Genomic DNA, 18093 nt, shown 5'->3' on the forward strand with positions numbered 1-18093 from the left:
TGGGGTACGGGCTCTGGGAGACCCCGGGGAGCTGGTCCGGACTCTAGTCCGGGGTGGCCGTCCGGCTCCCCGCTGCGGTCCTCACCGGCTTCTCTCTGGCCCCGTGTGTCGAGTCCAGGTGGCCCGAGGCACCACGACCCGGAGGAGCAGATTGAAAAGATCCGATGGCAGCACCACTTCGACCAGCTTCATCCTCAGACAGGTAGGAGGCGGGCGCGGGGAGACGACGCGGGGGGCAAGTTGGGGAGAAGGCCCCCCGCGGGGCTCCGGGGTCCGGGAGCCGAGCGCCGCCCCACCCCCCTTCCCCCGAGCGCGAGCCGCGGGTCGAAGCTTTTTGCGCCCCTTTCTGGCCGGTGCGCGGTGCTCCCGCCGCGTCCAGCTTCCGCATCCCCCTGCGACCCAAGGCTTCCCAGCCAGGCGGCGCCGCATAGCTCTCGAAGTTTGTGCGTTCGAATGTGGGTTGGTGGGGGCCTGGTTTAGGGCAGAGATATTGAATTTAAGACAGAGTATTTCTAGTTGCACTTTTCCGTGTGTGGTAACGTCTTCAAGTGGTGTACTTGACTTTGAGTAACCAGAGACCCAGGGGGCTGGCGCATGGTTGAATTTGGCTGACAGGTAGGGGTCTTTGCTATTTGCCGTTTATTGAAAACTTGTTAAGTGTGGGTCTTGGGAGAGATCTGCGAGCTCCGGCCAAATGAAAGACACTTTGAGAAGAAAGTTTGGTGTCACTTGGGACCTATTCTTTGGTTCACTTAACTAAGGAAAAAAGACTGCCCAGATCTGGTTAAATTGAAATAAGCGAAGGTTCGCACTCAGTTCGGGGGTCTGGGTGGTACTACACTTCGTGTTTGTTTTCTTAGTAGTTGTTTCCTTCTGTGTAGTTCTAGTGGGCGTTTTGTGTGTTAAAGATCGCCGGTTACACTGAATGCTTAGGTCTCTTTCACCTTGACACAGTAGAGATCGGTCCTTAATTTTCGTACTACCCATGTGCTGTAAATGAAACCGTCTCTACACAGCTGCTGGGTACTAGCGAGATCATGCAAAAGTGAGTCACCTTGATCTCTCTTTGGAAAGGAAACTGTGGAGGTGTGTGCTTTCGGAGTGGCTTAGGAATACTTCGTCCTGCCCCAAGACGCCTTTATCCCAGGCTCTGCTGTGGGCTGCTGGAGTGACCTTGGGAAGTTCTTTTCCCTCTAGGTCACTCAGAGCCTTGTGTAATATGTTTTTAACCAATGATGGCAGCTGCAGTATGTTTTCTTAGTGATTATCATCAATTTAAACAGATTATCTATGAAAAATGGGATTTAGATTCAAAATTGGACTCAGACTTCTCCTAAAGGGTTTATAAAGTGTATTTAGGTAAAAATTATCATGCAGATATTCATTTTCTGCAAACAGATAATTGCTACTACTGTTTTTAATTCACTGAGCACCAAGTATTTACATTTTTAACGTAAATATATTTTGGATCCTGAATTTGTTCTAAAAGTGCCTTCTAGCCTCTTTGCAGTGCTTAAATCATTTGTGTATTTGATAAAGCAAAGATGTTCTTCATCTTTAAAAAATTTTTGACTTATGTGACTGAGTTCTTGTTGATGCTTATTTTGTAGGTGGTGTTTTATTTTTGGTGGTGTTTTATTGTTGTAAATTCTTAGAAATACTAATTACACAGCAGTGTATTCTGCGAGCTGTTTTGACTAAAACTTTTGAGTTCATCTTCACTATCACTTCACTAATGCTTTAGTCTTCCAACCACAAACAAAACAATTGACATTTTTTCTAATATTCTTATTCTTTCCTCAATTTACCCCAATAAATGAAATAATGCGGGGATAAGTTCTTGATAAGTGTGTTGCTATGTATGTCTTAAAAATGTGAAAAGTATTGCATGCTAATAATTTTGGGAGTAATTTCAACCAGTGCAGATGTATAGAACAAATACATTTCATTAATCTTTGTGAAACTGGGATTTGTTGATTTAATAAAATGGTCTAATTTAAATTTAGAAGTTAGTTGTAATTGTATTATATATACATTTTTTTTTCTTTTCTGTGCCAAAATAATACATAATTTTTGTGAGCACTTACAGTTCAGTAAGTATCCTACACAGGATCTTGTTTAAAAATGGCATAATGTAGATTTCTATAATGGCTAACAATAAAAATAACGGGGATTTTATTTCTTTGACAAGGGATGAAAAGTTACCACAAATGGAATTTAACCATGTTTTTTTTTTTTGAAATAAAATTGAAGAGTTTTCACCTGAGTGCCAAAAAAGTATTTTTTAAAAAAGCACAACAGCTGTTTATATTATTAGAGCCTCATTATTTGTAAAATGGCCAATGATTTATTGTTTTTGAATTCTTGGTACACTGGAGTGATGGCATTTCTTGATCTTTCACAGTCTGTGTGATGCCTTCACACATGAAGAAGATAGTGGGGATGCCAGGAAAATAGGGCTGCTCATTTTTGCGTCATGTTATTTACAAAATTAGAGAGGGAAAGTGTTCACTAAAAAAGAAAATGACGTGTCGAATCAGATGGGTCAGGTGGGGCTGATGGTGAAGCACAGAGGACAGTTGGCAAATAAAACATTTTATCTTATTGTCACCTAATAAACCGTTAATTCTTTACTTTTTCTTTATTATTTTTAAAAACTTTTAAAAATGTTTATTTATTTTTGAGAGAGAAAGAGATTGTGAGCAGGTTAGGGGCAGAGAGAGAGGGAGACACAGAATCCAAAGCAGGCTCCAGGTTCCAAGCTGCGGACTGAGCCAGACGTGGGGCTTGAAATCACCAACCATAAGATCATGACCTGAGCCGAAGTCAGATGGTTAACCGACTGAGCCACCCAGGTGCCCCTTATTATTATTATTTTCAAACTCTTCTTCAAACTGGTAAAAAGTTGTAGTGTTTGTGTGTGTACATGCACACATGCACATGCACACATGTGAGTCGGCCTGAAAACCAGCAAGCTGAAAAGAGAGCCTGCCTCTACTGTGAGGACTGCTCTCAAAGTCCCTCTCGCATCAGTGACCTTGTTTGGTGGGCTACTGGATTGCTGGCCTCCACAATCTAGGAGGGATGGAGATTTTGGAATGAATCCAGGGAACGACTAAACGGTTTCTTTGAGGAAAGATGAGAAGATTAAGTATTTTGCCACGACAAGAATAGAGAGAGCTCATCGTGACCCAGTAATGGTCTTCAGAGTGTACACAGAGGCATTCTTTGGAAATGTGATGGACTGTTCTCCTTTTTCATTTAGGATGAAACTCAAGAATTGCTATAGTCTGGAAGGAATGATATTTTACAGCATGCCTTCGTTAAGACTGTTGCTATCATTGAAATGGCTTTCCAAATGAGGCTGTAGAATTTTTCCTAGGAGATCACTTCTGACAGGCCATTTTGAGTGGGTTCTTTATTCATGTTTAAAAATTTTAGGAAGCACTTATTAAAAATTTTTTCAATGTTTATTTTTGAGAGACAGAGACAGAGTGCAAGTAGGGGAGGGGCGGAGAGAGGGAGACAGAATCTGAAGCAGGCTCCAGGCTCTATGTTGTCAGCACAGAGCCTGAACTATGAGATCATGACCTGTGGTGAAGTCAGACGCTTAACTGATTGAGCCACCCAGGCTCCCCTAGGAAGCACTTATTAAACATTTGCTATGTGCCCAGCACTGTGCTCGATGCTATGGAAGAGGAATGAAAAGACAGAGCCCCTGTACCCAAAGGATTTCATAATCTACTTATGGAGACATAGATGTATACACACAACACAGTGAAATGTAGCAAGGAATTAGGGTGTGGGCAAAATGCCCATGTGCACTGAATATTGTAATACCCTGGGTGTCACTGCACAAAGAGTTGGTGTGATGGAGTACTCCAGGTTACTCTCACCGGGTTACTCCCAGTTTCCTCCTCCCTGGGGTTCAAAGAGAAAATCTGATCAGAGTGTGAGTGTGATTGTTCTATTGACCTCTCCTTGTTGACGCTGCCCTTATGAGTACTGCAAGTCCTATAAGGCCTGGCCCCTACAAGTTTCCAGCCTTATCTTGAAGCATTATGTTTTAGCTCTTGAACACGGTCTTGGACACGGATCTTGAACACACCACCTTCCTTTTTGCCGTTGGCCCTTTGCACATGCTGAGCCCTCTGTGTGGAGGGCTCTCATTCTCTGTTCTGCCAAGTTAATTTTTAATCTTCCTTGAGACCTAAGTTTAATCTTCACCTCTTTTTATGATTTTTTATTTTATTTATTAATTTTTTTGTTTTGAGAGAGAGGGTGTAAGCCAGAGGGGGAGGGGCCAGAGGTAGGTTTGAGAGAGAGAGAGAGAGTGCAAATGGGGGAGGGGGCAGAGGCAGAGAGAGAATCTTAAGCAGGCTCCATGCTTAGTGTGGAGCTGGATGTGGGGTTCAATGCCATGATCCTGGGATCACAACCTGAGCCGAAATTAAGAGTCAGTCAGTCACTCAACCAACTGAGCCAGCCAAGCACGTTCTAATCTTCACTGCTTTTTCTAATCTCTTTGATGATGTCAGTTCCTTCACCATGTACCTCATCCCACAGTGCATTTTGCCATGTCTCAGTAATTAGATTTCTCTGTTAATGTCTGTCCCCTCATCCAGATAATAAGTACCACTGGGGCAGGGACATATCTGCATTTGGTGCACTTGATTGCCTTTGTATCCTCAGCAGTTAGCATAGTAGATGTTCAATAAATATTTATTTGGATGAATGAAGGAGCAGATGGATGAGGTACATGAGGACTAGCTTGATATATTTTAGGCATGGGGTTCTTTTCTAACATTAAACTTTTTATTTGGTGAGGAGAAATTGCTTCCTAACAAAACTTCCCCAAATTTAGTGGCTTAAAGCAACAACAATTTTTTTTTCTTTTTTTAAATTTCAGTGTGCTGACCAGTTAGTTCTTTGTGGTGTTATCTGGGTGCTGGCATGGCCGAAAGGTCTAAAATAGCCTCACATGTGTGGTTGGCAGTTGGTGTTGGTGGCTGGCTGAGAGCTCAACTAGAGGTTTTGGCAGGGGGCTCAGCCTTCCTCCACCTGGGCTCTCAGCATGATTGCTTGAACTTCCTTACAACATGGTGGCTAGGTTTCAAGAAGGGGCATCCCAAGAAGCAAAGGATGAAGCTGCAGATTTTGTAAAACCTGCTATTGAAAGTGACAGGACATTACTTCTGTTTCAATCTCTAAATCAAAACGAAGGGCTAGCTCAGTTTCAAAGGAAGAGGAACTAGACTCTCTTTTGATGGGGCACAGCAAGGTCACCTTACAAAAGAGCATGTAGAATGGAAGACACTTCTGCAGCCATCTTTGGAACATCTACTGTATATCAAAGAACCTTGGTTTTTTTTAGGTATGCTAAACACATGATCATGATAATAATTCAGTAAGCCCACACTGTATTTAGAGATTTAAAACATATTTAGTTACTAAGTTGATACTATAATAAAGCAAGCTGACAAAAACTTCTCTGGGTTATAATTTGGAGACACATTTCTCCAATAAAATGCAAATTCATCAACAGAAGGTATATGGTTTGTGCGTAGCTCTAAGAATAGTCATATGCCTAGAGACATGCATATATGCAAAATTTATCTAAAACTGAGAATCACAAGATTTTAGAACAGGAAGACATTGCAGAGGGAACATACTTCAGTTCCTCATTGACAGATGAATAAACCAGAGACTCAAGGGCATAAAGGCTGTACCGACATCACATCAGTAGTTGTAGAACGGAGATGGGGGACCTTACTCAGATCCTCCGGTTTTTCCACCACAATACACTTCATCCCTGAATAATCAGGAGAGACATACAAACACAGAGATGTGGACACACGAAAGGACATATGGAGCTTATTTCTCTTAGATCCTAGAAATATTCTTACTTTATATGGTTACTTGTGAGGAACAAAGCAACCACCGGAGAATCTCGAGACTGCAGTTTTTCCCCCAGATTTATCATGAGATGGAATTTTTGTTTGCACGGTTCATGGTGGTTGGTTTGTTTGATTAGTAGTCATTGCATTTGCCAGTGCTAACCAGGAAATAAAACTACTTGTGATTTTGCAACTGAGGGACTTGAATGTAGAGGCATGGTTAAATGGGCAGCCGGAGGGGTTGGAAGTTAACCTTCAAGGTTAGCAACAGTAGGAAGCCGCTGTCACCTCCAGGCTATCAGGACAAGGAGAGGAAACTGTTACTGGAGCCCAGGGGCCAGAATCACCTGGTAGATGCTGTAGTCACTGGGGTACTGTTTTATAGGAGCAAGAGCCAGAGGACATTGCCTCATGCTTGTTAGGATGACTACGATCAAGAACACGAAGACACCAACAATGTTGGTTGAGGATGTAGAGAAAAGGGAGGCTTTGTGCCCTGTTGGTGGGAATGTAAATTAGTGCAGCTACTGTGGAAGACAGTATGGAGACTCCTCAAAAAATTAAAATTACGATACCATATGATCTAACAATGCCACTTCTGGGTATTTATCTGAAGAAAATGAAAACACAAACTTGAAAAGGTATATGCACCCCCATGTACATTGCAGCCAGTGTTTACAATAGCCAAGGCATGGAAACAACTAAGTGTTCATTGATGGATGAATGCATAAGAAAGTTGTGGTGTGTAGATATACAGTGGAATATTACTCAGCCATAAAAAAAGAATGAAATCTTGCTTTTTGTGATAATATGGATGGACCTTAAAGGCATTATACTAAGTGAAAGACGTCGAATAATAAGACAAATACTGTATGATCTCACTTGTATGTGGAATCTAAAAAGCTTCCCAACCAAAAAAAACAAAAATAAAAACTGAATGTATACAGAGAACAGACTGATGGTTGCCAGAGGCAGGGGTGGGGGTATGGGCGGAATGGGTGAAGGGGTCAAAAGGTACAAACTTTAAGTTATGAACTAAGTGAGTAATGAGGGATGTAATATACAGCATGGTGAGTGTAATTAATAATATCTTATTGCATATTTGCAAGTTGCTTAGAGAGTAGATCTTGAAAGTTCTCATTACAAGAAAACAAATGTATAACTATGTATGGTGATGGATATTAATTAGATTTGTGATCCTTTCACAATATATAGAAATAGTGAATTGTTATGTTGTACACCTAAAACGAATACAGTATTGTTTGTCAATTATACCTCCGCTAAAAGAGAGAGAGACACACATACAGAGGAGACGTAGACATCGCTTCTGCTAAAGAAGCCACTTGAGGGGAGAGAAAGAGGAGGAATACTCAGTCTCCCCCTTCTCCTGGGGTACCTGCCCTTGGCTGAGCCCGGCGGCAAGCCCGCTGACCTGGGAGCCTCGAAGCAGCCTGCAGACCTTGGCCCTCCTGCGAGAGAAAGCAGCGCAGGACAGGGGAGAATGACTCTGAGGGAGACTGGCCAGGACCGGCACAGCCGTTATTATATTTTAGCTGCATTGAAGACAATAATGAGTCGTTCTCATTAGCAGAAGTGGAAGTTTTTACTCGCTCTGGGAGTAGAACTTCCAGCTAAATGGGATAATACAGTTAAGATGAACCTCAGGGAAAAGTGTGAATTTTATCTGGAATGCATCTTCCCAAATTGAGACCTGGTAGACCAAGAAAGAACTCTGCCTCTCCGGCAAGCTGTCCTTTGTTCTTGCTCCTGGGCTTGAATGAATGGAACTGAATTTATGAAACTCCTTATTGAAAAATTACGGGACAACTAACCTGTTAACCAGTCACTTGTGTTTTTCTCTTAGTCCCTGTTCTTGGCACAAGGAGTTCCCTAAATCTCATTTTTGTAGAATAAAGAACTATTTATTCTTCACTTTAGGATGGTAAGATTTTATTGAACCTTAGATAAATTTTGATTGAAATATTAATCTTTCCAGAAAGTTACAGGATGCTGTGTGGACCCTTAAGTTGTCAATAACCTCAGTTTTCCTGTGCCCGCTGTCCTTTAATTACTCCACTGGTGCCTCAGATAGTATCGTCTGTAGGTGTTAAGGAGCAGAGCCTCCTCTTTCATCGAGGGCAGAATAAAGAGAATGTGGTTTAGTCAAACCATGTGGTGTGGCCAGTTGTAGAAATCAGTCCCCCTCCTTCTGGTGAGCCTGCAATCTCAGTGGTGGTAGCTGGACGCAGCCAGTCTAGTTCTGACCCATCTTTTCTGGCTGATGTTGTAGCATTATCCAGTCTCCTCATCTGCCTCCCAGTCTGGCCATTTCTAGGTCTCCTTTCTGCAGCTCAGGCTACTAACCAGGGCGAGCATGCTTGCATTTTGCTCAGATTCCCTGAAGACCCTAGGAAATATGTGAAGGCATGTGCCCAGAGGGGCGCTCGGGCCCCATTCTGCTCTCTGTGTTCGGCATCCGCATGCTGTTTTCAAGGCAACATCTTGGAGCAGAATGTTTCCTAGAACAGCGCCGCGTTCTGCGCCACTCACACCTCTGCCGGGAGCTTCCTTCCCGGCAGGAGTGTGTGCACCGGGAGTGGGTTACAGACCTCAGACACACTGATCCTCTGAGTTTGTCCTTCCGCACGGTGTGCCTGACAGAGGCGCAGAGCACCTGGATCCTCTTCACTCCCTTTGGATCCAGGACGTTGCACTGACACTGCCTCTGTGGAATGGTGTAGATCGCTTCCGTAACCATCCCAGTCACACACTCTATAATCCCTCTCTGGGTGAGAATACAGCCAATGGGGGGAAGTCTCAAGAGGAGCTCCTCTGTTATACACAAAGAACCCCTATAAAACCGCATTCTGATTTGAGCGGCTGAGCATTGCCCTGCTTTCACAGAGTTACATGCTCTTGTTCTTTGTGAACCAAGAAAACGTTGAGGTGGAATACAACACTCTGTCTTCTAGAAGAGTAAGTTATGAACTTGACTACAGAACAACACATCAGGAATTGTATGTGGATTTAACCATGTAAACTGGGGCAGGGAATGGAGGTAGGACTAGAGATATAAGCTGAAATTAATGAAAAGGCTAAATTATTCCATTTTAAGGGAATAGTTTTATGGCTTTCGGGTAACGATAATGACAAGCAGTGTGCGATGGCAACCTGCGTTCAGAAATAGGTAAGGCTTGGGGCGCCGCGGGGCTCAGTCAGTTAAGCATCGGACTGTTGATTTCAGCTCAGGTCATGATTCACAGTTCGTGAGTTCGAGCCCACCATCAGGCTGAAAGTGCAGAACCTGCTTGGGATTCTGTCTCTCCCGCACTCTCTGCCGCTCCCCCGCCAAATAAATAAATAAACATTAAAGAACAAAAAAGAAATAATAAAGGCTGATGTTTTATCAACACCCAGCTTGAATATAGAGCTGGCTTTTAAATTCTTTGAAGACAGTTCTCATTTTAACTGGAGTAAATGTGCCCGTCTACAAACTTTCTTATTTTCTTGAATGTGTCCTTTCTTATTACCACATACACAGAGCAGAGGTGATTACTTGATTCTGAAGGATGATGTCCAGCATTTGTACTTTATGCACTGAAAGCCTTAATTTGATAGGGGCTGTACAGCTTATGCGACAACTACTGAATCTGTCTGATCCTTTCATTGTAATCATTTGGATGACAAACAGGGCCTATGTTATTTCTCGTTTTATGTTCTTTGTTGGTGCAGGTATCTTTCTTGAGGGCTGTAATTTAATAGCTGGAGCAATAGTCTTAGTTTGGAGAGGAAATATTTTGTAAATATAAACTTGAAAAGAATCTGCATTTTTCTGGGTTGTCAGAATCACTGGAAGTGGTGAATTTTTGTAGTGCTCACTGTGTCCAAATAGTATAATACTATTTTTAAACTCCTTAGGAGAAATTTGTTTGCAATTTCTTTTTTAGTACTGGAAAGACCGGCAGCAATGGAAATTCATAGTAGCTTATGTAGATGAATTTATCGTAGCCTTCTACTTTCTTCTTGAATGGCCCAGTGCCAATGTCAACAACTCATGCTGATGTTTCCAAATCAAACAGGTGGGTAAAACAATCATTGTTGTTAGAATGCTCTGAAGGCGTGATTTCTTTGCTGGCCTCAGTGCGTATGTGTGGAACAGAGAGGGGGAAGTGATTCTTACAGGAATTCAGAGGCTGTCTTCTGTTATCAACATAATCTAACTTTAGGGCATTTTCATCACCCCCAAAAGAAACCTTATCAGTCATTTTCCATGTTCCTCCCCATGCCTAGGCAATGACTGATCTGTTAGTCTCTATGTCAATAGATTTACCAATTCTGAATATTTCATACAATTGGAATCATTTAAGAAAATGTGGTATTTTGTGATTGGCTTTTTTTTTTTAAATTAACATATTCTCTACACCAGCCTGAGGGTTTCTGGTTACAGCCCCTGGTCTAAATGTGCAGATGTTGGCTCACATGTGTAAAGGGACCTGCCTTTCCTTTAAGTTTATGTTCCAGAGAGCTTTTCAAGTCATGATGTTGAATGGGGATATTCATATTTATATTTATTGTGAACTACGGTCTCAGATCATAGAGCTGAATTTGTCAAGAGCAAAACTATTTGACCTGTGTGGAAATCAAATCCCTGACCTTGGCCTCCTTGTCATCAGGATTGAACAAAACTGAGTGACTGTCATCTATAGAAGGGAATTTACATAATAGGACGAGATCACTAGGATTAAAAAAGTGAGCAATATAAGTAGTTATTGCCATCATTTTCAATAATTTTTTGTAATAGAAATGTCTTCGATACTTAGAATCCAAAATACTTTCAAAATTTATCTAGATGTTCATAATAACTCAGCTCTGGTAATTATAATATTTATTCCTTGTGAGATACAATTAAGGAAAAAGCAGAGTGCTCCAGTCCTGAGCTAAGTACAATATTTATGGGAATTATTGGGTACATAAAACTGTACTCTTTCTGTGGCAGGTGCTGCTCAATTATATTTGAGCACTTCCCTGGGGGACCAAAGTCAATTATCAACACAGTTGTGTGGGAGAGAAATAGGTCAGTTGCAAATATTCTCTGCTAATTTCAGAAAGCTTTAGGGGTGATTTAGTTTGGGGACTATTTTTTTTTTTTTTTTATTCTTTTGGTCTCCGTACTATAGGGAGACCTTCTGGTAGGGAAGACTCAGTTTTTCATTTGGCATTGGTTGTCATATTCATGTACTTCATTTAAAAAATTTTTTCTTAATGTTTATTTATTCTTGAGAGAGAGACAGGCAGAGTGTGAGTGGGGGAGGGGCAGAGAGAAAGGGAGACACAGAATCCAAAGCAGGCTCTGGCTCTGAGCTGTCAGCATACACCCTGATGCGGGGCTCAAACACATGAACAGTGAGATCATGACCTGAGCCAAAGTCGGTTGCTTAACCTACTAAACCACCCAGGTGCCCCCATATTCATTTACTTTAATATAATATAAATACTGTTTTTGATCCTATAAAATGAAAATTAAACCAAATAATATCTTTGCAAAAATGATGTCAAAAATACATTCTAAGAGTAATTGTACCTTATAGGGGTGTTCTTATTAGTATTGCTATTTTTATACTAACCCAATAAAATGCTAATTTCATAGTCCAAGTATTTTGTTTACTATTTCTACATAAGAAGAGTAAAAAGTACTAGTTTAAAAAAAAAAGGACATTGAGTTTTTAAAAAATTATGTTTATTTTTTTATTGTGGTAAAATATACATAACAGGAAATTTTAGCTAATCTTAAATGTATAATTCAGTGGCATTAAGTGCATTCACTAGTTTTATTTTTTTTAGTGGATATGTGGGTTATTTAAAAAGTGTAAGCAGGCAAAACCTAAATATATCCAACTTATAAACGAGTTAAAAACATCCAGCTGGAGAGGCCTCCCACCATGTCTGTGGCCTTGCTTTTTATTTTTTATTTATTTCTGAGAGAGAGAGGCAGCATGAGCAGGAGAGGGTCAGAGAGAGAGAGATACAGAATCTGAAGCAGGCTCCAGGCTCTGAGCTAGCTGTCAGCACAGAGCCCGACATGGGGCTTGAACCCACGAACCATGCGATCATGACCTGAACCGAAGTCAGATGCTTAACCGACTGAGCCACGCAGGCGCCCCTCTGTGGCCTTGTTAAAAGCACAGGTGGCAAGGAAAACAGACTTCTAAGTGCTTCGCGAAGCTGTGGCTCCTGCAGTTGAGAAGAACCAGGAAGCAACCGCCCAGAACGGGAAGTGCCCTGGAAACTGACTGCTGGAATTGGGAAGCGAGGGCTGGGCGGGGGCCTGTGCGGGGTGGTGTCTGTTGTAGGATACCTGTTTTCACACGACCGAATGCTTTTCTTCTTCCTTCCTGACTGAAGTCCAAGCAGCTTCACTATGATTTGGCCTAGTGGCATCAAACGAGCAGACTGTTTGAAAAATATACTTGTTCCCAGGAGTCTTAAGCGGCTCCAGTCATTCATACAGTACTGTAGTTTGACTTACTGTTTGCAGGCACACTCATTTTACCGTCCTTAAAAAGTCCACCACAACAAAGCAGACCCAATGTAGAGCCCAGTCTCCCTGAGTCCGATTGTCCTTTCTCACAGTCTCCTCCCCTTCCTTTCCCGTCCAAACTTGCCCCCTGTGGCCCTGCTATAAGCACACGCAGCCAGACCTGGACTCAGCTCCTGCTCTCTCACCTCCACCCACTCAGTCATGCCATTCCTTCTCCTTGAGGAAAGTCTCATCATTTCCACCTTATGATGATCTTAGCATCTGTCAACCCCCTCTAGAACCTTCTCTTCCATTAAACTCTGTTAATATGGCTCCAGATCTTCTCTGGTATTCTGTTTTGACTCTTCACCTATTAAATTCTTGTGTAACCTGGATGTCCGCATGCCCCACCAGCCTTCGGGTCTCCATCCGTGGACATTGTCACTTACCAATCTTGTGGGAAAGAGGAAGGAGGAGCAGGAGAGGTTGTAGAGTAGCAACATTAATAATCCACATTTTACTTGTTCACCTTTCCTACCTGGAGGCAGACACAGAACCTTAACACCTGCCTCCTACTATCTTGTCCATTTTTCCTGTGGGTCTCATACAGGGTGCTCACAACTCTGTCCCTCGTGATGTCTGCTGCCACAGCCTCTGAGGAAGGCTTCTTGTGCTGCAGTTGCTCTGCCTCAGTCTGTGGGAACATTGCTTTCTGCCAACTAGGATGCTGCTTCTCAGGCAAAACCTGGAAGGTAACAAATGGCACCATGCTCTTCAGGCTCCCAGGACAAGCTGTGTTCCAGACGTCCTCAACTCTGGGTCACACTCTGTCCCCTGGGCACTCAAGCAGCACTTCCTGTGCCCTGCATGTCAGAGATTCCCTTGTAAAGCCAGCTTTGTATTTTTGGCCTGCATCTCTCTGTAGGGTCACACTGGGGAACAGGCATTATTCTGCCTCTTCCCTGGGAAGGGACGTAAGACTTGTTCTTATCAGCAACTCTCATGCATGTTGACTTGTACAAATTGTGATGTGGATACAGACAAACTTTGAGTCCCTTTAAAAATTTTTTTTAAATGTTTATTAATTTTTTGAGAGACCGACAGAAACATTGTGAGCATTGGAGGGGCAGAGAGAGAGGGAGTCACAGAATCCCAAGCAGATTCAGGCTCTGAGCTGCCAGCACAGAGCCCGACATGGGCTTGAACTCATGAACTGCGAGATCATGACCTGAGTTGAAGTGGGATGCTTACTCAACTGAGCCACTCAGTGCACCCCACCCCGCTCTTTTTTTAATGTTTATTTATTTTTGAAAGAGAGAGAGAGAGAGCCAGAGAATGAGCTGGGGAGGAGAAGAGAGAGAGGAAGGCACAGAATCCAGAGCCTGACGCACGGCTTGAACTCACAAACTGTGAGATCATGACTGAACCAAAGTCGGACGCCCAAACAGCTAAGCCACCCAGGTGCCCCTGAATCCCTTTTTAGCTTCTGCTACATCATACTCATAATTTATGTAGTTTTCTTTATTTTTGTTTTATGAATTTATATTTTGGAAGTGAAAAAAAAAAAGGAAGAGGAAAGGGAAGATGATATTGGAGGCTGACTTACTTTGTGAGCTAGTGCAGGCTTGGGTGGGGTATCAGAGTGGAAACCTTTGGATAGCAGGAGGTCTGGGCACTTGAGGAGAAGGACAGTGACCGGTGGGAGATAGTTTCAGAAAGGGAAGTGAGTGAGGATCCAACGTGGTCCATTTTACGCTTTGTTCTGGAACTCTGTCTGTTAGGAATTTTCAGTTGCAAATAAGCAGGAACTCCGCACAAATCGGCTAAGGCAAAATAGAGACTTACTGGCTCATGCAGGTTAAAAGTCCAGGGGTAGGTCTGACTGGCTTCATGTTTGTGGTTTGTTCTAGAAGTTCATGACTTCATCAGGGCTTCTGCTCCTTTTCTGTGCAGTTCATTCAACACTGCATGCTCTTCTGTGCTCACTCTGTGTGCTGGCCTGGGCCTCGGTTTTGCCCCTGTCATGGCGGTAGCGATAGACCACAGTGGTTCAGGATCCCCCATTTGTCCACCGCCCTGTTCAGAGGAGCAGATAGCCTTTCTTATGATAGCTCCAGCATAAGTTTTTTTGTTTGGTTGTTTTTTCAGAAGTACTACTCTCCCCTGAAACACACCACACCCCATACACACATCCGCGTCCACACACACATTTCTTGAATCTTATTGGCCTGAAACAGTGCATGTACCAACATTGGGGTAGGGGAGTGCCTGACATCAGTAGTCAGGGCATGAGATTGGGGTCACCCCATCATGGCTGAGAATGGGAAGACCAGTTCCCTATGGGTATTTTGGGGGCTAGTGGCAGATGGAGAGGAAAATGGGTGTTACAAAAGCAATTAGCCAGATGTTTACTCAAGGAAGGACTTTCATGTGAACCCAGGAAAAGAATCAGAATTCCTTCCTTCTCCTGCTCCTCCTTCCTCTTCTTACCTCATGTTTTAATCATGTCATGGATTAAATTGGAATTTTTTTAAATTGTAGAATACAAATAAGATGAAATTTACATCTTAACCATTTTTCAGTGTACAGTCGAGTGACTTTATGTATGTCTGCATTGTTGTGTTACCTTTACCAACAGTTATCCTAAGTGTAGCTTTGTAGACTCATCTCTGAGTCTGACTTTCTGTTGTAACATTCTTCCTCCCTCCCTGCCTCCCTCCCTCCCTTCTTCCCTCCTTTTTGAGAGAGAGAGAGGGTGCAAGTGAGCAAGGGCAGAGAAAGAGGCAGAAAGAGAATCCCATGAGGGGCAGAGAGAGGGAGAGAAGCGGGGCTCAAGCTTACCTGATGTGGGGCTTGCACTCACGAACCCTGAGATCATTACCTGAGTCCAAGTCAGATGCTTAACTGACTGAGCCACCCAGGAGCCCTGTAACATTGTTTCTTAATGAAAAAAAAAAAAAATGCACGTGTTTCACGGGTGTCTGGGTGGCTCAGTTTGTTAAGTGGCCGACTTTGGCTCAGGTCATGATCTCATGGTTCATGGGTTCAAACCCTGCATTGAGGTCTGTGATGACAGCTCAGAACCTGGAGCCTGCTTCATATTCTGTGTCTCCCTGTCTCTCTGACCCTCTCTTGCTAATGCTCTCTCTCAAAAATAAATAAACCTTAAAAAAAATAAAAATAAACTGGCACCAAGATTCAATAACTGACTAAACAATGAATTTCTGGGATACCATATATATATACAGGAATGCCTTCTGCATTAATATTTCTCAGGACCTCCGTTTTTCTGTTTGCAAAATGGGGGTTTAAGTGGCCAGGGCTAGTGACCTCTGAGGTTCCTTCAAGCACTAGTATTATAGAATTTTATGTCTGTGTCTGCAGGTGTGTGTAGTCAACTCCTGTCTTGGTAGAAGACACTGTATTCTGTTGATTTTGGGACAATTCTATGTCACTTAGCTGCTGAGTTGAGCTCATAAAACATGGGGTTGTTCAATATCAAGTATTATTGAAAGTATTAGAAGAGGATATCCTATTTAGATTGTAACAAAGAGAAAATGTGGAGATGCTTACAAGAAGAAAGATAATTTGGGATAGAGCTGGATTTTCTAACTCTTTCCCACATATGCATACAGTATGAAAGGATATGTCCAGAATAGAGTGGCTTGTCAAGAATGAAGTATTTGTGTAATGTGGTAAGATGGCTCTCAGATGTGCATCTTGGAGGCTATTAAGAGGAAATCGGCGGAGAAGTAGTGTAGCTCCTGCTGCTATGATTATTACAGCCATCAGGAAGAGCAAGTAGCTAATGGGGCTTTCAGTCTACAATAAAAAAATAACAAAAGTTGCCATACTGAAACTTCGCTGAAGGCGAGTGGAACCGCAAGATTGATTTATATCATTTGAGAACACTGCATTAGGGCCTTTCGATATTGACTTTCCTGCGTATCCCTAGATTCTCAGAGGTCTGATGTTTAGCATTCATCTTTCATCGTGGGTTCCCATTTTCCAATAAATAAGGCAGGTATTTCTGTTTTTAAGTGACATTAACTATTTAATAAGTAGACTTTGGTAGATACTTTTGTAACAGACCTCATGTGTTCAAGTTGCCTGGGTGAGCTGGTGCACTGGACTGTTTCCTTTCTCATCCTTCATCCAGTCAGTGACACACGCTCCTTATTTATTATTTAAAGATATATTTATATCCTGCCTCCTTCTTGAAATGACTTTAGTTAGCTTGTATGATATCACCAGTGAATAAAATGAACTAAGGAGAAAATAAAGGTAAGAATGTGTGCTGAATACGCAGCTCTGGTCACTTGGTAGTTGAGAGCCACAAGTTTGACTTTGAACTTTCTAGGACCTACATAAAGACGAAAGCAAGATCACTTACAGGATTCACAATGTCCAAGGGTAAAAGTAAAGTTGTTGTTTAGGAAAAGCACACTGAGAGTAGAGAGAAAGTTCTCCAGTGTTTTCATATTGTCGACACTGTGTAAGTCAGTAAGTTAAACCCCAAAGTGACACTTTATCATAATTCTGGAGTTGTTGCCTATAAAACCCTTCAGGAGGTAATGTTCCTTGTCATGCTGGGGTACAGTTCAATAAAAGCAATTATGTGGGAGCCATTGATATACAGTTCACAAGTGTCTGTGATTCTCAACCTTGGCTACCTGTTAAGATCACCAGGTAAGAATATAAAAAATCTCTGGGCCCAAGCTGCATTCCAGCTTAATTAAATCAGTGTTTCTGAGGATGGGACCCGGGCGTCAATGTTTTTTAAAACTCCCCAGGTGATGAATGCTGCTCTCTGGTCTCATGGAATCCAGGGGAAGATTTTAGAGCAGCTGTTTTCAACCAGGATGTATTAGGATAAGTTAGGGGATATTGCAGTATAAAAACTTCCTTGAACCAACAACTACAATAACAAAAGCTTGTTGTGCACGCACACACCATATATCTCCTGCATTAGCTAGGGGGGTCCTTGCTGTTGTTCTCACTCCAATACAGCAGCTGTTCTCTGGAACATTTCTTTTTGCTGCAGAAGCGGGAATGAGAGACAGCGTGGGTCATACACTGGCTCTTGAAGCTCTGCCTGGACATATACTAAGATGCTGTAGCACTGAAACAAAAAGATATTTCTTGGTCACTTAACAGGCCAGCGGTAGTCAGGCAGGTCGGAGTGGTAGATGGCTCTATTCTGAGATCAGTGGTCCAAGGACCCAGGCTGGTGGACAGGCTCTGTCATTCTCAACATTTCGATTCCATCTTTGGGTCCAATGTGACTGGTACAGTCATCGCTATTTCCTCGGCAGCTCAAAGGGGAAAGAAGAGAATAAGCAGTTTCATTTTTAAGGGAATGACCTAGAAGTTAAACATATTCTTGTGCTCAAAACCTATTGGCCTGAACTTTGTCGTGAGGCTACATCTGCCTTCAAAGGAGGCTGAGAAATGTGGTCTGTAGCTGAGTAGCCACGTGAAGGCTAAAAATCGTGACAGCTCTATTTCTGGTAAGAAAGAGAGAATTGGTATTGGCGCCGCTTAGGCAGGCACTGCCCTGTCACAGTTGTGATTTGCAAAGTTTGGCCTTAAAACAAAAATTTCTTCAAATGAAATCGCAGATGTCATCATTGGTAATTGGCAGACTTGGCGATGCTCTGATGCGGAGGGACGGTATGG

The 18093-nt window shown here is 42.6% G+C and overlaps 1 protein-coding gene across 1 annotated transcript in view; it reads left to right on the forward strand.

The window, feature by feature from the left end:
* CACNB4 (calcium voltage-gated channel auxiliary subunit beta 4) overlaps nt 1-18093 on the forward strand; it is a 235245-nt gene that overhangs the window by 175 nt on the left and 216977 nt on the right. The window contains exon 2 of the mRNA XM_077767831.1: nt 119-202. Coding sequence (XP_077623957.1) covers nt 119-202 — 84 coding nt within the window. The remainder of the gene's footprint in view (nt 1-118; nt 203-18093) is intronic.

Source organism: Crocuta crocuta, unplaced genomic scaffold (genome assembly GCF_008692635.1).
Source record: "Crocuta crocuta isolate KB4526 unplaced genomic scaffold, BGI_CrCroc_1.0 scaffold154, whole genome shotgun sequence".
NCBI classification, from domain to species: Eukaryota; Metazoa; Chordata; class Mammalia; order Carnivora; family Hyaenidae; genus Crocuta; species Crocuta crocuta.